Source organism: Oryza brachyantha, chromosome 12, assembly GCF_000231095.2.
Source record: "Oryza brachyantha chromosome 12, ObraRS2, whole genome shotgun sequence".
Classification (NCBI taxonomy): Eukaryota; Viridiplantae; Streptophyta; class Magnoliopsida; order Poales; family Poaceae; genus Oryza; species Oryza brachyantha.
The window spans coordinates 651,866-667,478 of record NC_023174.2 but is presented as its reverse complement, the minus strand read 5'-3'; the positions used below and the strand labels follow the sequence as shown (position 1 = coordinate 667,478).

Genomic DNA, 15,613 nt, shown 5'->3' with positions numbered 1-15,613 from the left:
ACGAGGAGACGTTGAAAAAAACCTTGCCACTAATCTTGTTAAGCTGAGACTGCTTGCATCGTTTGGTGTGAGGCTGTTGCTTTGGCCGCGATCTCTCTAGTAATATGCTACCTACCAATCCATCAGCAATTTAGAGCTCTTGTTTGATTTTTTAGTTGGGTTTGGGAGTGGTAGGTGTATCTGACAGTCTCAAATGTGCCACCTCTCTCTTTTTTCTGTGCTGTCTCCTTCTCCAACCTACCCCCTTGCCTGCATCAACCCTTTGTCATCACCAATAAAAATATTTCCAAACTCCTCGCGCTCTTTCGCTCCTCTTCTTCCTCAGCTCTGTCTCTCTGTTTCTCTCATCAACAATTAGCAGTATCTGTTCATCACAAGGAGCGAAAATAGTTTCGATTTCCCACCTCCTTTTGGCTCCGTTGCTGATTGATCTCTACAGAAGAAGTAAGTCGATCTCTCTCTGCATTCTGATTGTTTCCTTACTAGTTGAAAGCTAGTAGTAACATGTCTTTCGTCCACTTCGAGTGATTTCAGACTTTGCATTAGCTTGTACAATTAGAGAGAGAGATTGTGTCACAGATGTAAACATGTACATGATGTTGAATTATACTTGTGTATAAAAAAATGTCTAAAAATATAACCTTGCATGTGCTTGTAATTACAGTTTTTGAATTAGTTGGGTTTTAATGACTGACGCAAGTGCAGTGGGCACAGAGATGGCCACTGTGGAGGTGGAGGGCATCCCATTTCCTCAGGAGATCACCGGCACCAAGCCACTGTCATTCCTTGCTCATGGTAACTAATTAAGCTGCCGATGGATTAATCAGTTAACTACATCAACCTCTAATTAAATGCCTTTGAAACAACTAATTATTGCAGGCGTGACAGACATCGAGATCCATTTCCTTCAGATCAAATATAACGCCATTGGGGTGTATCTCGACAAGGAGAGTGTACTAGGGCATTTGGAGAGTTGGAAGGGCAAGAAGGCCGAGGAGCTTGTGCAAGATGATGGCTTCTTTCAGGCCCTTGTTTCTGGTAATTACCATGACTCGGTCATTCAGATTTCGCACTTCAGAATCTACAGTATAACAAATTATCAATAGTATCTCCCTAGAGTTCATAGAAAAAATTTCTGATGTTATATTCTACAAAAATAAAATAGGAATGCATTACTGCAACAAATTTTTTTTCTTTATTCCAGTGAATGATGTTAATTGATGGTGTGTGCACATGTGGTAGCTCCTGTGGAAAAACTGTTCAGGATCGTGGTGATCAAGGAGATCAAAGGATCGCAGTATGGCGTGCAGCTGGAGAGCTCTGTGCGCGACCGTCTGGTGGCAGTGGACAAGTTCGAGGAGGAGGAAGAAGAGGCGCTGGAGAAGGTGACTGAATTCTTCCAGTATAAGTATTTCAAGCCCAACTCTGTCCTCACCTTCCACTTCCCTACCACTCCTGGAATTGCAGAGGTATAATAATCCTTTTGCTCCATTCGATCATCTTGGTTTGATTCAACGATGAAATCTTTGTTCTTGTAACTAGTAGCTGAAGCCAAAAATATGCATATGTGCAGATATCATTTGTGACAGAAGGCAAGAGCGAGGCGAAACTGACAGTGGATAACAACAATGTGGCTGAGATGATTCAGAAATGGTACCTTGGTGGGGAGTCTGCAGTTTCCCCTACGACTGTCAAGAGTCTGGCAGATCAATTCGCACCACTGCTCTCCGCATGAAGCTAGGAGTAATAAAACAATGTTGCTTGATTACTTCCATGTGAAATTCAATCATAAAATGCTTAATTGATCCAGCTCCTTTGGTTTGTGTGTTACAAACAAGATTAGTTTTCCAACTACTTTAAATGCATAATTTACTTGCTGAAAAACAGAGGAAACAGACTCCTATAAACATGTCCAAGACCAAAAAAATAGAGAGAATAGATTACATTGTTTCAAGTTTACTTCTGAATGTGGTGCAAGCAACAGCAACACAAGACAGTGATAGGAGTGGAAGTAGGAATTTGTTTATGTGCTACCCACTCTGCGAATTAAGCCTACTGGTTCCGAATTGTATTTTGATCTTGCAAAATGAAGATGGAAAATGATACCCGAATATCTGAGAGCAACATCATGCCAGAAATTCATGAATGGTACTGTACAGCCATAGTTTGGTGCGCAGTCATTAGTCATGTACACCCTTTCAAACCTCCTTTCACTCTTGTACTCAATTTTGCATTCCACCAAATTAACCCATACAAGTTTGCTACTCTCCAAAATATAAATAAATTTAAGATGCTATGCTTTAAGTTTCCTGTAAGGATTATCTAGGAAACGATGGGTGATTGTTTAGCTTTTTTAAAAAAACAACATATTTGCAAATGAAAAAAATAATTTGTTAATACAACTTTTATATATATATATATATATATATATATATATATATATATATGTGTGTGTGTGTGTGTGTGTTCATAGCAACCTAAAAGCTAAGGCTAAAAAATAAAATACGATGAAAACACTAAAAAATATGCTCCTAATTTAAGGTTAAAAATTTAAATTTTAGTTTGCAAAAGCGAAAATACGAAGCCGGATGGTTCTAAAGGGAAGTTATGCCAGCAAAAAAAAAATTAGATACTACTCCGCAGCCAAGTCAAGCTCTTCTTTTTTAAAAAAAAATTACAATAAATTTTGATAGTAGTAGGGATAAATTAGGCATCACTTCGGATAAGATTCACATTAGGTTCATTCTAGGTTAAATCTCTTTAAATTTTAGCAAGTTTATAAAAAAAATACTAACATCAACAACACCAAATTAGTTCGATTAAAGCTAGTTCGGGGGAGAGGGGTGGTCTTAGTGCATGGTTAACTAAAAATTAGCTAAAAATCTTGAAGATGCATTAATGTAAGTTTTTAGAACAACTTTTATTTTTTGTTGCAAAAAACACACCGTTTATCAGTTTGGAAAATATTCGCACATAAAACGAGCAAGTAGGAGTTGGGAAATGAGAGAAAAGAAAAACACCCAAATCTACTATTGAATATATTTTTATAGTATATTTATTTTGTGTTGGATATATTACTATGTTTTTATATAAATTTGATCAAAGATGTTTGGCTTAGGACAAATAAAATAGAGGGAATGCATTATTATTATTACTAGTACTATTATTTGGCAAAAGGAGAACACTACTTCCTCCTCCCAAGACTTTCTATCATTGACTATATTTATATAAATGTTAATAAATCATAGCACATATGTAAAATATATACATTTGATCTATTGATGAATGAACATACAATCAGAAAATACTGTAATATGAAATGTAGAGAGTGTATTATTTAGAGGTATCTAAAGAAACCAATGTAACAGTTCCAACGTTTAGAAATATTTAATTATTGTGTCCCAAATGGATCCCAAAACATTGCCATGGAGGGAGCCATCTCATTCTTAGCTACTACTAGTTGGCAACTTGAAGAAAAGGGGGAAAAAGAGAAAGATATCTTCATATTGGCGGTGATTAGATGCTGGACAACACCAATCTGATAAAATGGCTTGTCACTTTGGAGAAAGTTTGATTCAATAAGAATCCAAAAGGCCAATGCAGTTACTCCAAAAAAGAAAAACACTAATTCAATGCTCTTTCTCTCGTTTTTCTCTCCTTATGACAACATTGTCCGTAGAACAAAGCAAATTAATACCAAATCTGAAGAAACAAAATATCATGTGATAGGACACAAGGAGAAGAGCTGGTAAACGAATAATCAACGTGACAGAGACACTGCAACCGGTACCTTGTATAGGTCTACCTCCGTCCTGACGTCGTTCACTTTTTTATACACGTTTGACTATTCGTTTTATTAAAAAAAATACATAATTATTAATTATTTTATATCATCCTATCTATTGTTAAATATACTTATATATATATATATATAGCTTTACATATTTTATAGAAAAAATTTAAATAAAATGAACGGTCAACCATGTGTCAATAAGTCGACGGCCGTCGAAACATTTAGGGATAGAGGGAGACGGGGAGTACGTTGTATTTACACTTACTGTGTACAAGAAGAAAGAAATTAGAGGCAAAAATTAAGAATTACTACTCGATCGATCGGCTGGGTAGCGGAGTAGCATCATCTCATATCTTTGGTCGCCGATCGACAACTCAACTCTGCACTCTTTAATCCTGGGGAGCAGAGCAGACCGACCTTGTCCCTCCGGAATCCTCAGCTCCTTCTTCTTCAGCCGTAGCCGTAGGTGAGAGGCCACGGGAACCACGTACTGAGGCCAATCGAGTGAGCCACAGCATGCCGGCAGGCGTCACCACGATGTCTCCCAGCCGTCGCACTCGCATGACTGCATCCTACTACTATAAGCCTTCACCTAGCTACCTTCGACTAGCTTTAGTCAATCAGGTCCTGTTTAATTCCAAAAAACTTTTTCTAAAAATATCACATTGAATTTTTGGACATCTAAATGAAACATTATATATATATACATAAAAACTAATTACATAGATAAGTAGGAAACAGTGAGACAATCTTTTGAGCCTAATTAGAACGTGATTAGCCATAAGTGTTACAGTCATCAATATGTGCTAATGACGGATTAATTAGACTCGAAAGATTCGTCTCGTGGCTTCCAGGCGAAATCTGAAATTTGTTTTGTAATTAGACTACGTTTAATAATTCAAATGTGTGTTTAAAGTTTTGATGTGATGTTTTTATAAATTTTTTTTACAAACTAAACAAGGTCTTAATTACTAGTGCTTTTTTCCCCTTGTTTAGGGAGTATATCTTTTGATTTGTTTGTTGATTTGCCTGGTACATATATGGGAAGAGTGCACCAAAACTAAGAAAAATATTCCCAAGTACGACTCCCTCCTTTTCTAAATGTTTAATATCATTGATTTTTTATACGCGTTTGACTGCTCATCTTATTCAAAAATTTACATAATTATTATTTATTTTTTATATTATTTCATTTATTGTTAAATATATTTTATACATATATAGCTTTATATATTTAAAAAAAATTTGAATAAAACAAACGGTCAAATATATGTCAAACAGTCAACGGCGTTAAATATTTAGAGATGAAGATAGTACTTGAATTATAATATATTAAACTTTTGGTTTTTTGAAATTCTTCTACCCGATTAATGAATGGATCGACGATGGCTTGATGTGTCTTTTTCCATAGTTTTAGGGCCGACCGGTTACTTCTAGCTTCGAAGGAACGATTTAAATGAGTTTGGCTCTTAATATATTTTGTATTTACTATTTCTATGAGTTTTATTCTTACAATAATTGGTTATTTGGAGTTTGTATTTAAGTAAAGTATATAATTCCGATACAAATAAGTGGTAACTATCGCTGCGGGAAAACAAAATAATTAATGTACATGATTTCATTGTCCTTTGTTCAAACCAGACATTTATTTTCTTACTTAATATCAGTAAAGTCGCTATTGCCCTTAAACAGTTATTAACGACAGTTACCTCCTACAAGGTATCCACAATTAATAAATAGCCTAAGTACATTAGGTGTGCCGTAAGAAATTCCAAAATTGATACATTCTCCCCACTTTTTGTAATTCCGTTATTTGCCGTTTTAATCTTATTCTTAATTTGTTTTTTTGTCCTTTCAAAATATCAACCTCTTTTTCCTTATGAGAAATTAAATAATAAAGGCAAAGGGAGAAAAAGACGCAAAGTTAATAAATTCTTGGTATCACACCAGGTGCGTGTAATAAGGTACAGAAAATTACAACAGATTGGCTCATCGGCACAAGAAGCTATCTGTATATATGAGTAGGCCCAAGTCGATCGTTGAACAACATGCAGTTGATCACATACAACACTCGGACTCGACGTAGGATTAATTACACACGTACACAGGCGGAAGATACAGAACGCTGCAGTGCATAATGCAGCAGATGTTATTTCACTTCGTTTATAATGTAGCAAGTACTTGCTTATTACTGGTTGATAAACTGCGAGCTAGCGTGTTAAGCTCGATCGATCAATCAATCCATGCAGTGTTCATCTATCTGACCCTGCACCAAAGAAAATCATGTATACAGTTAAGGCACAATTCTGTCCCGGAGGTTTGGATAAATACTTCACCCTTGTTTAACGGTATTTTTTTAGAAAGATACGTAGAAGTTTTCGTTAAAATAAATATTTTAGTTAGTACTTATTTAATCATGAGTTAATGGTCCTGACGTTGGGTGAAAAATTTGCACGCGAAAAAAGTAAGACATGTACGTGTATATATATATATATATAGTATATAGGTATAGAAAAAGAGCATATATACTTGTTGCAGTCGGTGGAGAGGCTGATGGGGAAGCCGACGTTGACGCCGCACTTGGCGGGGATGCCGGCGGCGGTGCCGAGGTTGAGCGACTTGACGGTGCCGGCGAGGCTCTTGAGGCAGCGGCAGGCGGCCTGCCGGTCGGCGGTGGAGCGGGCGGCGCTGTTCAGTCCCTTCACGCCGTTGCAGCACCCCTGGCTCAGCGCACTACTCCTCCCCGTCACGTACGGGATGCACGGCGCGATCGCCGTCCCCACCTGACCGCAAGTGATCGCCGCCGACGCCCCCACCACCATTGCCACCAGCACCACGGCGGCGACCACCACCTTGCTCTCAACACCCATAGCTATATATACTTAATTAGTGTCAGTCAATGCAAGCAGATGATGATTAATATTAACTTGATCGATGATCGAGTATTAGCTAGCTAGCTTCAGTGAAGTTGCCGGTGATCGATGGAGGGTATAAATAGGAAGGGAAGGCAAGGCAAGAGTATATGCGGCCACGTGCTGTGATGGAATCATCCATCCATTGATGGTTGTCACTGCCAGGTCGTTGGCCGCTGGACTCGACCTGAGCTGAGCTGATCTACTGGACTCTTCTTTGAATCTCTGTTCGAATGTGTGTTCCATTACTTCTGTCAGTATCAGCTGGTTTTAATCGATCATGTACGAATATTCATCTTCAGCAATTAACGGATTATTTTCCGAGAGCTCATTTTTTCGGTACTGCAAACTGAATTTCTAATTAATTAATTTGTTAGTACTCCATCCACTTCAAAATATTAAACATATTTTATTTCATTACAACATGAATTTGATTAAAATTTAATTTATTAATATTTCACTTATTTAACACAAAAAAATATAATCATCAGAAAGCTAGTACTTTAAAAAAATCTATAAAAATTAATTTTGTTCCATAAAAATTATATTTAAATAGAGTAATATTTGATCCAACACTGTATTTTATAATGCCACGTTTACATGATGAGATTATGCGTGCTATTCTCTGCCGGTTCCCTCAGGGAACGGTACCTCTACAGGACGTGTACAGCCAGCAGAAAAAGATTTGTCTACTTGACTCATCTCAGCAGTCAACGGGATGTATATAGAAATTTTTACTACCGTCGAATCGATCGATTGGTAAATTATTCTGCTGCAGCCAATCTAGCCTATCCAGCAGGGTCACTTTAATTTGCTACCTCATTATTAATCGTTAACAGTGATAGCTTTAAATTAATTTTCTGTTGCCAAGTCTTTGTCGTAACTAGCCGGATTTTGCACAGTTCCACATGGACCTAAGCTAGACTAAAGTTTGTTCGGAGTCGAGCAGAATTTTTGTTGATAGGGAACTTTAGTTTCTATTCTATAAGTACAATTGCAATTTCTATTTAGCGATCAATCAGTCCCGTGTTTCTAAATTCTTCAAGAACAAGATTGATTCTTTTTAATCTTTTGCTGGTAAATATATATATATATATATATAGCCCGGCCCGTTCCCGCTCGATCGTCTTACTGTGGCAAAACATACATTGCAATATCAAAGTTCTCTCATCGCTTTATCAGATTACTAATATTTGCTATGATCGATATTGATTGTGACCAACCAAATCTTCTTAGCCATATGCACCAATGCACCACACATCCATATAGCTTCAATTAATTCCAACTGCACAGATGTCTTGGCTGTATTAATTTGTTTGTTCAGCGTTACTCTCACAGGTCAAAAACATATAGTGTTTGATTTTTTTTCTTAAAAAAACTTTTTTAACTACAGAATACCTCATCAATGCCAATTCGTATAGTTTATTCCACTAATAATTAGGGGGTCATTAGTGCCAGTTTCTGGTGAGAATAGTTGGTGTTGGTCCTAGCCACAGACGGGCTTTGGGCTGGAAAAGTAAATACTCCATCTTTTCTAAAACTAGTAATATATCTGTTGCAATATGTTCATCCAAATGAGGATGGACGTCCTAAGCATATAGAGAAACGAAACAATCAATAATAACTAAACTGCACAGGCCTACAAAGAGGCATAGGTCAATGAAGAATAGAAACAGCTTTCTTAAAGAAACAACACTTGATTTTTTTTGGGTTTTTTGAAACGAGTCTTTTGTGTGACATGAGATGGAGAGGACATATTACTCTGCTTTTGATTACCCTGTTTTTAAGTAGTAGAGATATAACCATTTCTAAGTTATTTAGCAAATATTAATGTCTGACCATACCATTTTAGTTACTTGAGCAATTAATTTATAAATTTTGAATGATTTAGTTTCCCTTTTCATGATTGGTTAGGGAATCATGGACGTAATGAGAAACATGGGAACCAACCAACATAGGAAAAAAATTAAAAGAAATACTTACTTTTAGAACAAAGGAAGTAAATAATTACGACTACCATCCTTAGATATGTGTGTGTGTATATATACACATGGCACCAACTATTAAGTATATACTTCCTTCATCGTATAAAGATATTATTTTTAGCCCATCACTTACTAATACAACCTAAAAAGGCTAATGCCCTCTATGTACGTACATTTTCAAACTCCCGTACACATGCCCTCTGTTTTTTCAAACTCCAATATACTTGTCTTCTGCCTTTTCAAACTCCAATGAAATAATTATGCTGAAGATGAACAATATGTAGGAAAAATGAATGGGGTGAAAAATGAAGTTTCTGCGAAATGGAGAAAGTATTTATTAGGTTAATACAAACCTTGTCATCAAATACATCTCTCGCATGCACACACCTTTACCAACTCACATTACACATCAATCCGTTAGCAAATGGTTTCCTAACTGATCACTAGAATCACATATTTGAGTATCTAATAAATGACTTCAAATGAGATAGTTTTGAACTCCAAAACTACGGATCCCACTAAGAGGTATAATTTCATATAAAAATTGTCTCAATCCAATTAGTCTGTATGTGAATTTTATGTTCATATCCAAAATCGTCATAATATAAATGGTCATGGCCATCGGTGTTGGTCCTTAATTAGAACCGCCATAGGTAAGGAACTTATTAGTTCCGTAGCTACAACTGATATATATTGATAACCTCAACCCAAATTTGAAAATTTCACCACTACAAATTTTTATTAGTGTTGTTTATATCAATTAACCGGCACAAATATATGGGCCGGATATCCGTGCTTTTTCATGGCAAAAACCGGCAGCGATAAGAACCCAGCGCATCGGTGTTAATTTTTGCATGACCTTCATGTACATGGGGAGTGGGGACGGGTGGATAGAAAACCTCCATTAGTGTTGATTTTTGTTTAATAGACGTTGATAGTGCATCACATTTAACATGGTATGTGGTAGGGTAATTTGAAACTTTGAATATCAAAAAACTATAAGCTAATTAGCTACAATCATAAGAAAACCCATGTATAGATTTTTCTTGATAAATGATTTTCTTCATAATCTCACAAACTCATTAGATTTTAAAATTTTATTCTTACAAAAATAGATCTACTTATGTTTACATGTGATACATCTTGGGCTAGTGAACTTTGCAAAAGGTTTTAGTTTGGCCTACCTTTCCTACGATACTCACTGCCCTACCTTTCCTTGTTCTCTATGGAGATCTCCGCACTCCTCTCAGCAGCAGTGGCGGGCTCACCATTATTTGTACTAAAATTCTTGGTACCTTGAGTTACTTTTCAAGGAGCATAAAAAAGCCCATTTTGGTAATATGCCTAACCAAATGAACTACATGTCGTGAGACCAAATTGATTTTGACAGTTGAAATCTACATCGATTTACAGGCTTTTCATGACTAATGTGGAAACATGGTGAGAACTGTCAACCTACTAAATATATAAGTAATGTTACAGTGAAGGGTTTTTCACCTCTCATATCATTAATTGATAATAAAGAGCCAATACAGATAAGCGACCAAATATTCGTAACGACTTGTTAGTAGTTTTTATTAGACCAGTCTTGGTGAAGGTTTCATGATGAGGATTTCAATGTCATTAAATGACATAACACATAAGCAAAAATGATGTTGTGGCATAGAATTTATGATGTAAGAGATGAGTTAAGTTCCATAGAGATGAAACTTGATGTACACAGCTACTTAGACTATGAAACTAGATTAAAATCTGCACGGAGAGTAGTTTGTTTCATCTTTACATATTTAACCAACTTCTGTTGATCAATTGGATGTAAAATTTAAATGATATGTTAACATATGAAAACGTGAAGTAAAATTTTGCATTGAGAGCACTTGTTTCATTCATCCATTCAAATATATTTTGATGATGTATCGCTATTGAAAACCAGCAATAAAATCTTGCACTGAGAATGATCTTATAGATATCTTCTCAACAAAGACAGCTGTTAATGTCGTTATTTGTAGTGGTCGACAAATATACTTTCCCCTGTTTTGGTGAGGATCACATGTATTGTTACTCTGTTTAGGTACAGAGGACCATGATTCCACTAGCGTGTGTACGTACCGATTTGTCGCTTCCAAAATAAGACCAAACATGACTTGAAAATCTATCAGCAATAGCATGTGTACATAGAATCAGACAATCCAATATATATATATATGTGTGTATAAAAGGAGTGTTTTGATATATCATCCTTAGAATAGTACCTAGATATACCATGTTTTTATTTAAAAGTTTAGTACTTCACATACTTCGTACCTGGTGAGAGACACCAAAGGTTTACAATAAAAAATTTAATGAGATACTTTTTAAAGAACAATAATATTCCAATAGAAGATGCACACCGAAGATAATCATCACTGGGCAAGTTAAATGTGTATACATACAAAAAAGAGGGGAAACTCTTTTAGACCTCTGAGGGAATATATCCCTTGGTCCTCGCATGTTATGTGAGTAGTTATGAAAATAATTTTAAAAATAGATTAATATATGATATATCACTACATAAATATGTAAGATTAAATTTAACTTCCACATGTTGTAAAATAAAACAAATATAACTCTGAATATAATATATGTATAGTAAATCAGAGTTTAATGTGTTGTTTTTGTTGTGAGTTATAGAGGTTGAATTTTGAAATTGATGTTTGTGGAGTGTTATGTGACAAATTAATCTATCTTGTCAATATGTGTTGATTTTTTTACTATTTCGATGATAAAAAAGCAAAGAGACATTCCCTTGAGATATTAGAATCAATTTCCCAAAAGGAGCTATATATATGCATGTGTGCAATACTCCACAGCAAGCACGTCGTACAAAGAGTAGAATACTATACGTACATGCATGCAGATGTATGCATGATAGTAGAAAGTATATCTCTAGCTCTCAGGTAGACGTATGACGAACAAACAGAGGAGATGGTATCGAATTAACGTACACAAGAAACAAACAAGCTAGACTGATAGGACCGGCCGGCCGATCAACCAGCATATATATGCGCATATGCCTGATCGACAGAGCTATAGCTAGCTAGCTCGATCTCATGTTTTATTCAGCAAGTATACAGATAAACTAGTACGTAGGTACGAGTGTACGACAGAGTTGGGCTGCGCATCCATGGAGATGAGGCTGAAGGTGGCGGCCGGCGCTTCTGTACGTATGTGATCCATCCAATCCGGTACGTAGCTCAGCTCACCCTGCAAATCCATCGATACATAATTAGATCGATGATCGATCATGCAAACCAAAGCCAATATATATATATGTTAGTCTTATTGAAGAGCTAGGATCGATATGATAATTATATAAACGTACCTGGAGCAGTCGATGGAGGCGCTGATGGTGTAGGGGACGCTGACGCCGCACTTGGAGGGGATGCTGGCGGCGTTGCCGGCGTTGAGCCCCCTGATGCCGCGGGCGGCGTTCTTGAGGCAGTTGCAGGCGGTGCGGCGGTCGGCGGTGGTGCGGGCGGCGGCGTTGAGGCTCTTGACGCCGCTGCAGCAGGCGGAGGAGGGGCCGGCGCCGCCGCGGGCGTAGGCGAGGCAGGGGCTGATGGCGGAGCTGACCTGGCCGCAGGTGATGGCCACGGTGGCGTGCGGGGCGGCGAGGAGCAGGGCTGCCACCAGGGCGACCAACACCAAGTGTGCAGTGCGAGCCATGGTTTGTGGCTAATACTGTACTGTAGCAAGCAAGGTGCGGTTGATGCAGGTGAGGTGATACGAGGATGGATGAGATGAGAATACCCGGGAATGCAAGGCCTTAAATAGGCTTCCATATATACTTCATTTGGAGTGTGGATGCATGCACCGCACCTCCATCGATCTGCAGGACGGACGGCAAGCAATAATAATTCAGAGCTAGCATGGGGTGTTAGTCGGCACATCTGTCCATCCTCATTCAATTGGATTTGGGAGCTGCTGGTAGTTGGGTGTTGAGCAGATCAATTGGAAAAGAACAGCATATATGCAACGTCGAGGTACGCCAGGGCAGCTCCAAACGTTGTTGCCGAGAAGATGCACAGAGCATTGAGAAATTAAAAGAAAAAGGTGTTATACATTATAGATGCTAAATTAGAAATTCTAAGCACCTACTGTTTATTTGGACAACTAGTAATAAGGTTAAAAAATAATTTTAGTTGGAGCATTTGGTTAGCTCATTGGCTCATGTTGAAAAAAGTTAAGAAAGATACTAATATAGTGGGATCCTATCTTAGTATGAGTTATATAGGTCTAAATATTGGAGAATATTTTATGATGTCTCAAGACCTGTTCATTTCTAAGAAAATATACATTGGTGATGCTCTAAATACAAATTAAAAGATCTAATATTCGCTAGCTAGGTTTTTCCAATTGACTACTTACCATCAGGGGTGGATCTAGAATAGAACAAAATATCACTTACCTTTTATCTTTTAGTGTTTTAAATTAAATTTAGACTGCTGCAAGTTTAAAAATACATTAACTCTAACTTAAAAAAATATTCTGAATAGACTGTCTGGAACCCCAAGATCACTGTATCTCCGCCCCTAGGTACGACCTACGTATAGGGGTTCTATGTCAGATAGATGTTCCGATAATTTCATCGTCATGTTGTCACGAACAGCCGACATAACCATTGTTTGTTTATACTGCTATATCCATTCCAAAATAACGTTATTTTTTCTCATTTTATCTTATTCCAAAATAAGTTTATTTCTAAGTAATCATTATATTGGATTTTGTGAAATCTATGTATAAATTATTAGAGGGTAATATAGTTTTTTATTTTATGGGTACGTGTGATGGGTGAAAAATTAAGGCCTTTTAAAGCTTGTTACTATCTTTGTAGCTGAATACACTTTTAAGATACTTCATATATCTTATTGAAACAAGATTTTAGATTCTTTTAGAAAGTACGTAGAGATATCAAATTTTTAGAGTGAAAATTTGGTACCCAATAACTAGAGATATGGAGTGTTTATATTACAGACGAAATCGGTCAAGGAAATTCCCGATCTACCATCTATCGTTTTTACCAAAGAAAATGAAAATGGTTTGGCCAAAACGATAAACAAAAATGGTAAATAATACGGAAATCGCAGTGGACATGGTTTTACTATTTATCGACCTTTTAGTCGGTAAACGGTATTATTCTGGTAATTATTGTCTATGAATACGCAAAAATACCGTTTTTTCATAAGACCCATGCCCAACCCCAAAATCTATATAATTGCTCAACTATAATTGATGGTATAGGGAGAACTTGAGGGACCGAATGCCTAGCCATATATAGTGCATCTTACGTATTGCCCTGTGTTTCATACTTTTCTATTTACATATCTCGTTTTATCCTAATTTATGGATCTAGCTATCACTTAAATATTATTGAATTCTTGAACTTAGTATCAATTTAATATGCATGTAGTTTATTTTCTAATTGAATTACCAGTTTGGAGTCTTCCTATTGTTATCGATGTGTTTCCGATTGAATAATTTCATTTCCAATATTCCGATACGTTTTCATTTCTGTCGTACTAGCTGTTTCCAATTCCATTTCCGAGAAATAATATTGACGTGAAAATGATTTATCTATTTACCAACGGGCCGTGTTCTCCGTGGTTTGGATAGAATGCGTAGGGCCGTCGATTGACACGTGTGAGGTGAAAGATCGCAGGCAGCTTCCAGAAATTAGGGGCTCTTAGATTCGATACAAGACAATGCATTCTAACGTGCTTCTGGACCTCTTAAATTGGCTTGACATATGTGTATATTGGGCTAGGCCTGGAGAAATGGAACAAAGGCCGCTCGGGGAGCCATGCCAGTTCACAGAGAGAGCGGCAGAGCCCTAATACGAACCAACACATTCTAGTTTGAGTATTAAAAAGGGTAAAAGTAGATTGGGGTCATTTGCCAAAGGACACTCAAAAACGTCTTTGCAATACACCGCTTTGGTTACGTACTCTGACCATTATGTTAATATATTGTTGGCTTAACTTGTGACAAACTTTTACCTTATGCCAAGACATAGTTAGATTTTTATATTTTGGACTATAATTTCAGGTGTTTCGCCACCACCCAACCCCACTATAACGCACAGTACACAAGGATAACTTTCCCATAAAAAAGTAATTCTTTTAATTAAGAAGACTATTTAAAGTAAGCCTAAATTCGTACATATTTATAATCTTTTTGTCCACGTTTTTTTATATTTTTCATTATAACAATCCTGCCAATTTTTAATTCCTGAAATTACAAACAAGTTTTGAATTATGCATGGTTTGGTCAAATTCATCCAAAATTTGTTTATTTTTAAAAAGTCCAGTTTTTTTTTCGAAATTTCTGAAAATTCCATTTTGTCAACCCTCCCCCCAAATATTCTTGAGTTGCCCAATTTGGATTGCACAAAAAACTGATTTCAGCGTGCAGTGTAGCACATGGGTAAAAGGATATTTTCTAAAATGTTATCCCTATAGTTGAGCCAAAACCTTTCACCCTACCCCATCTTTTCGCTTTTGTTTATGCTTATAAGTCAAAATTTAAATTTTTAATCTTAAATTTAGAGTTTATTTTGGAGTTTTTTCACCGTAGGTTATTTTTCAGCAGTATTGGCTTTTAGATCACTAAGAATATATTTATAAAAGATTTATTCATAAATTATTGTTATTTGTAAATATGTCTTTTATGTAAAAGCCAACCAATCAGCCCCTTTCTATGACAAAGACATATTTGTCAGTATCTAATAACTTATAATATTTTGATAAACTACCACTATTTTTGATCGAGGGAATAAATATAATGGAATGAGGTTTTCTTCTATCCTCATAGAGTTATAAACCTCCTATATCTCTTTACCGCTTGAAAGGTCAAAAATAAAATACAATTGGTTAAACCAAACTATT

General features: G+C 36.5%; 3 protein-coding genes across 4 annotated transcripts; 1 reads left to right on the top strand and 2 right to left on the bottom strand.

Moving 5' to 3' along the window:
- The first annotated feature begins 300 nt into the window (after positions 1-300).
- On the top strand, positions 301-2,138 carry LOC102704469 (probable chalcone--flavonone isomerase 3). 2 transcript variants are annotated; one of them, XM_015843161.2, is made up of 5 exons: positions 301-444; positions 715-795; positions 880-1,038; positions 1,243-1,469; positions 1,574-2,138. In XM_015843161.2, exons 2-5 carry the CDS (start codon positions 717-719, stop codon positions 1,733-1,735), a joined length of 627 nt encoding a protein of 208 aa, XP_015698647.1. In that variant the 5' UTR covers positions 301-444; positions 715-716; the 3' UTR covers positions 1,736-2,138. The 2 variants fall into 2 exon arrangements, with proteins under 2 accessions (XP_015698647.1, XP_006663745.1); XM_006663682.3 differs by having other exon boundaries at positions 706-795.
- Positions 2,139-5,702: 3,564 nt separating this feature from the next.
- Positions 5,703-6,780, bottom strand: LOC102704194 (probable non-specific lipid-transfer protein 3). Its single transcript, XM_006663681.3, has 2 exons — positions 6,323-6,780; positions 5,703-6,059 (listed from the first exon to the last, which is right to left on the bottom strand). Exons 1-2 carry the CDS (start codon positions 6,661-6,663, stop codon positions 6,050-6,052), a joined length of 351 nt encoding a protein of 116 aa, XP_006663744.2. The 5' UTR covers positions 6,664-6,780; the 3' UTR covers positions 5,703-6,049.
- A 4,701-nt stretch (positions 6,781-11,481) lies between these two features.
- LOC102703915 (non-specific lipid-transfer protein 1) lies at positions 11,482-12,500 on the bottom strand. Its single transcript, XM_040529399.1, has 2 exons — positions 12,052-12,500; positions 11,482-11,933 (listed from the first exon to the last, which is right to left on the bottom strand). Exons 1-2 carry the CDS (start codon positions 12,393-12,395, stop codon positions 11,924-11,926), a joined length of 354 nt encoding a protein of 117 aa, XP_040385333.1. The 5' UTR covers positions 12,396-12,500; the 3' UTR covers positions 11,482-11,923.
- Positions 12,501-15,613: the final 3,113 nt, after the last annotated feature.

Coding starts and splice junctions, on each gene's coding strand:
- LOC102704469 (XM_006663682.3), top strand. Junction 1,039..1,242: donor CTTTCAGGCCCTTGTTTCTG/GTAATTACCATG, acceptor CACATGTGGTAG/CTCCTGTGGAAAAACTGTTC. Junction 1,470..1,573: donor CCACTCCTGGAATTGCAGAG/GTATAATAATCC, acceptor GCATATGTGCAG/ATATCATTTGTGACAGAAGG.
- LOC102704194 (XM_006663681.3), bottom strand. CDS start 6,663: ATGGGTGTTGAGAGCAAGGTGGTGGTCGCCGCCGTGGTGCTGGTGGCA.
- LOC102703915 (XM_040529399.1), bottom strand. CDS start 12,395: ATGGCTCGCACTGCACACTTGGTGTTGGTCGCCCTGGTGGCAGCCCTG.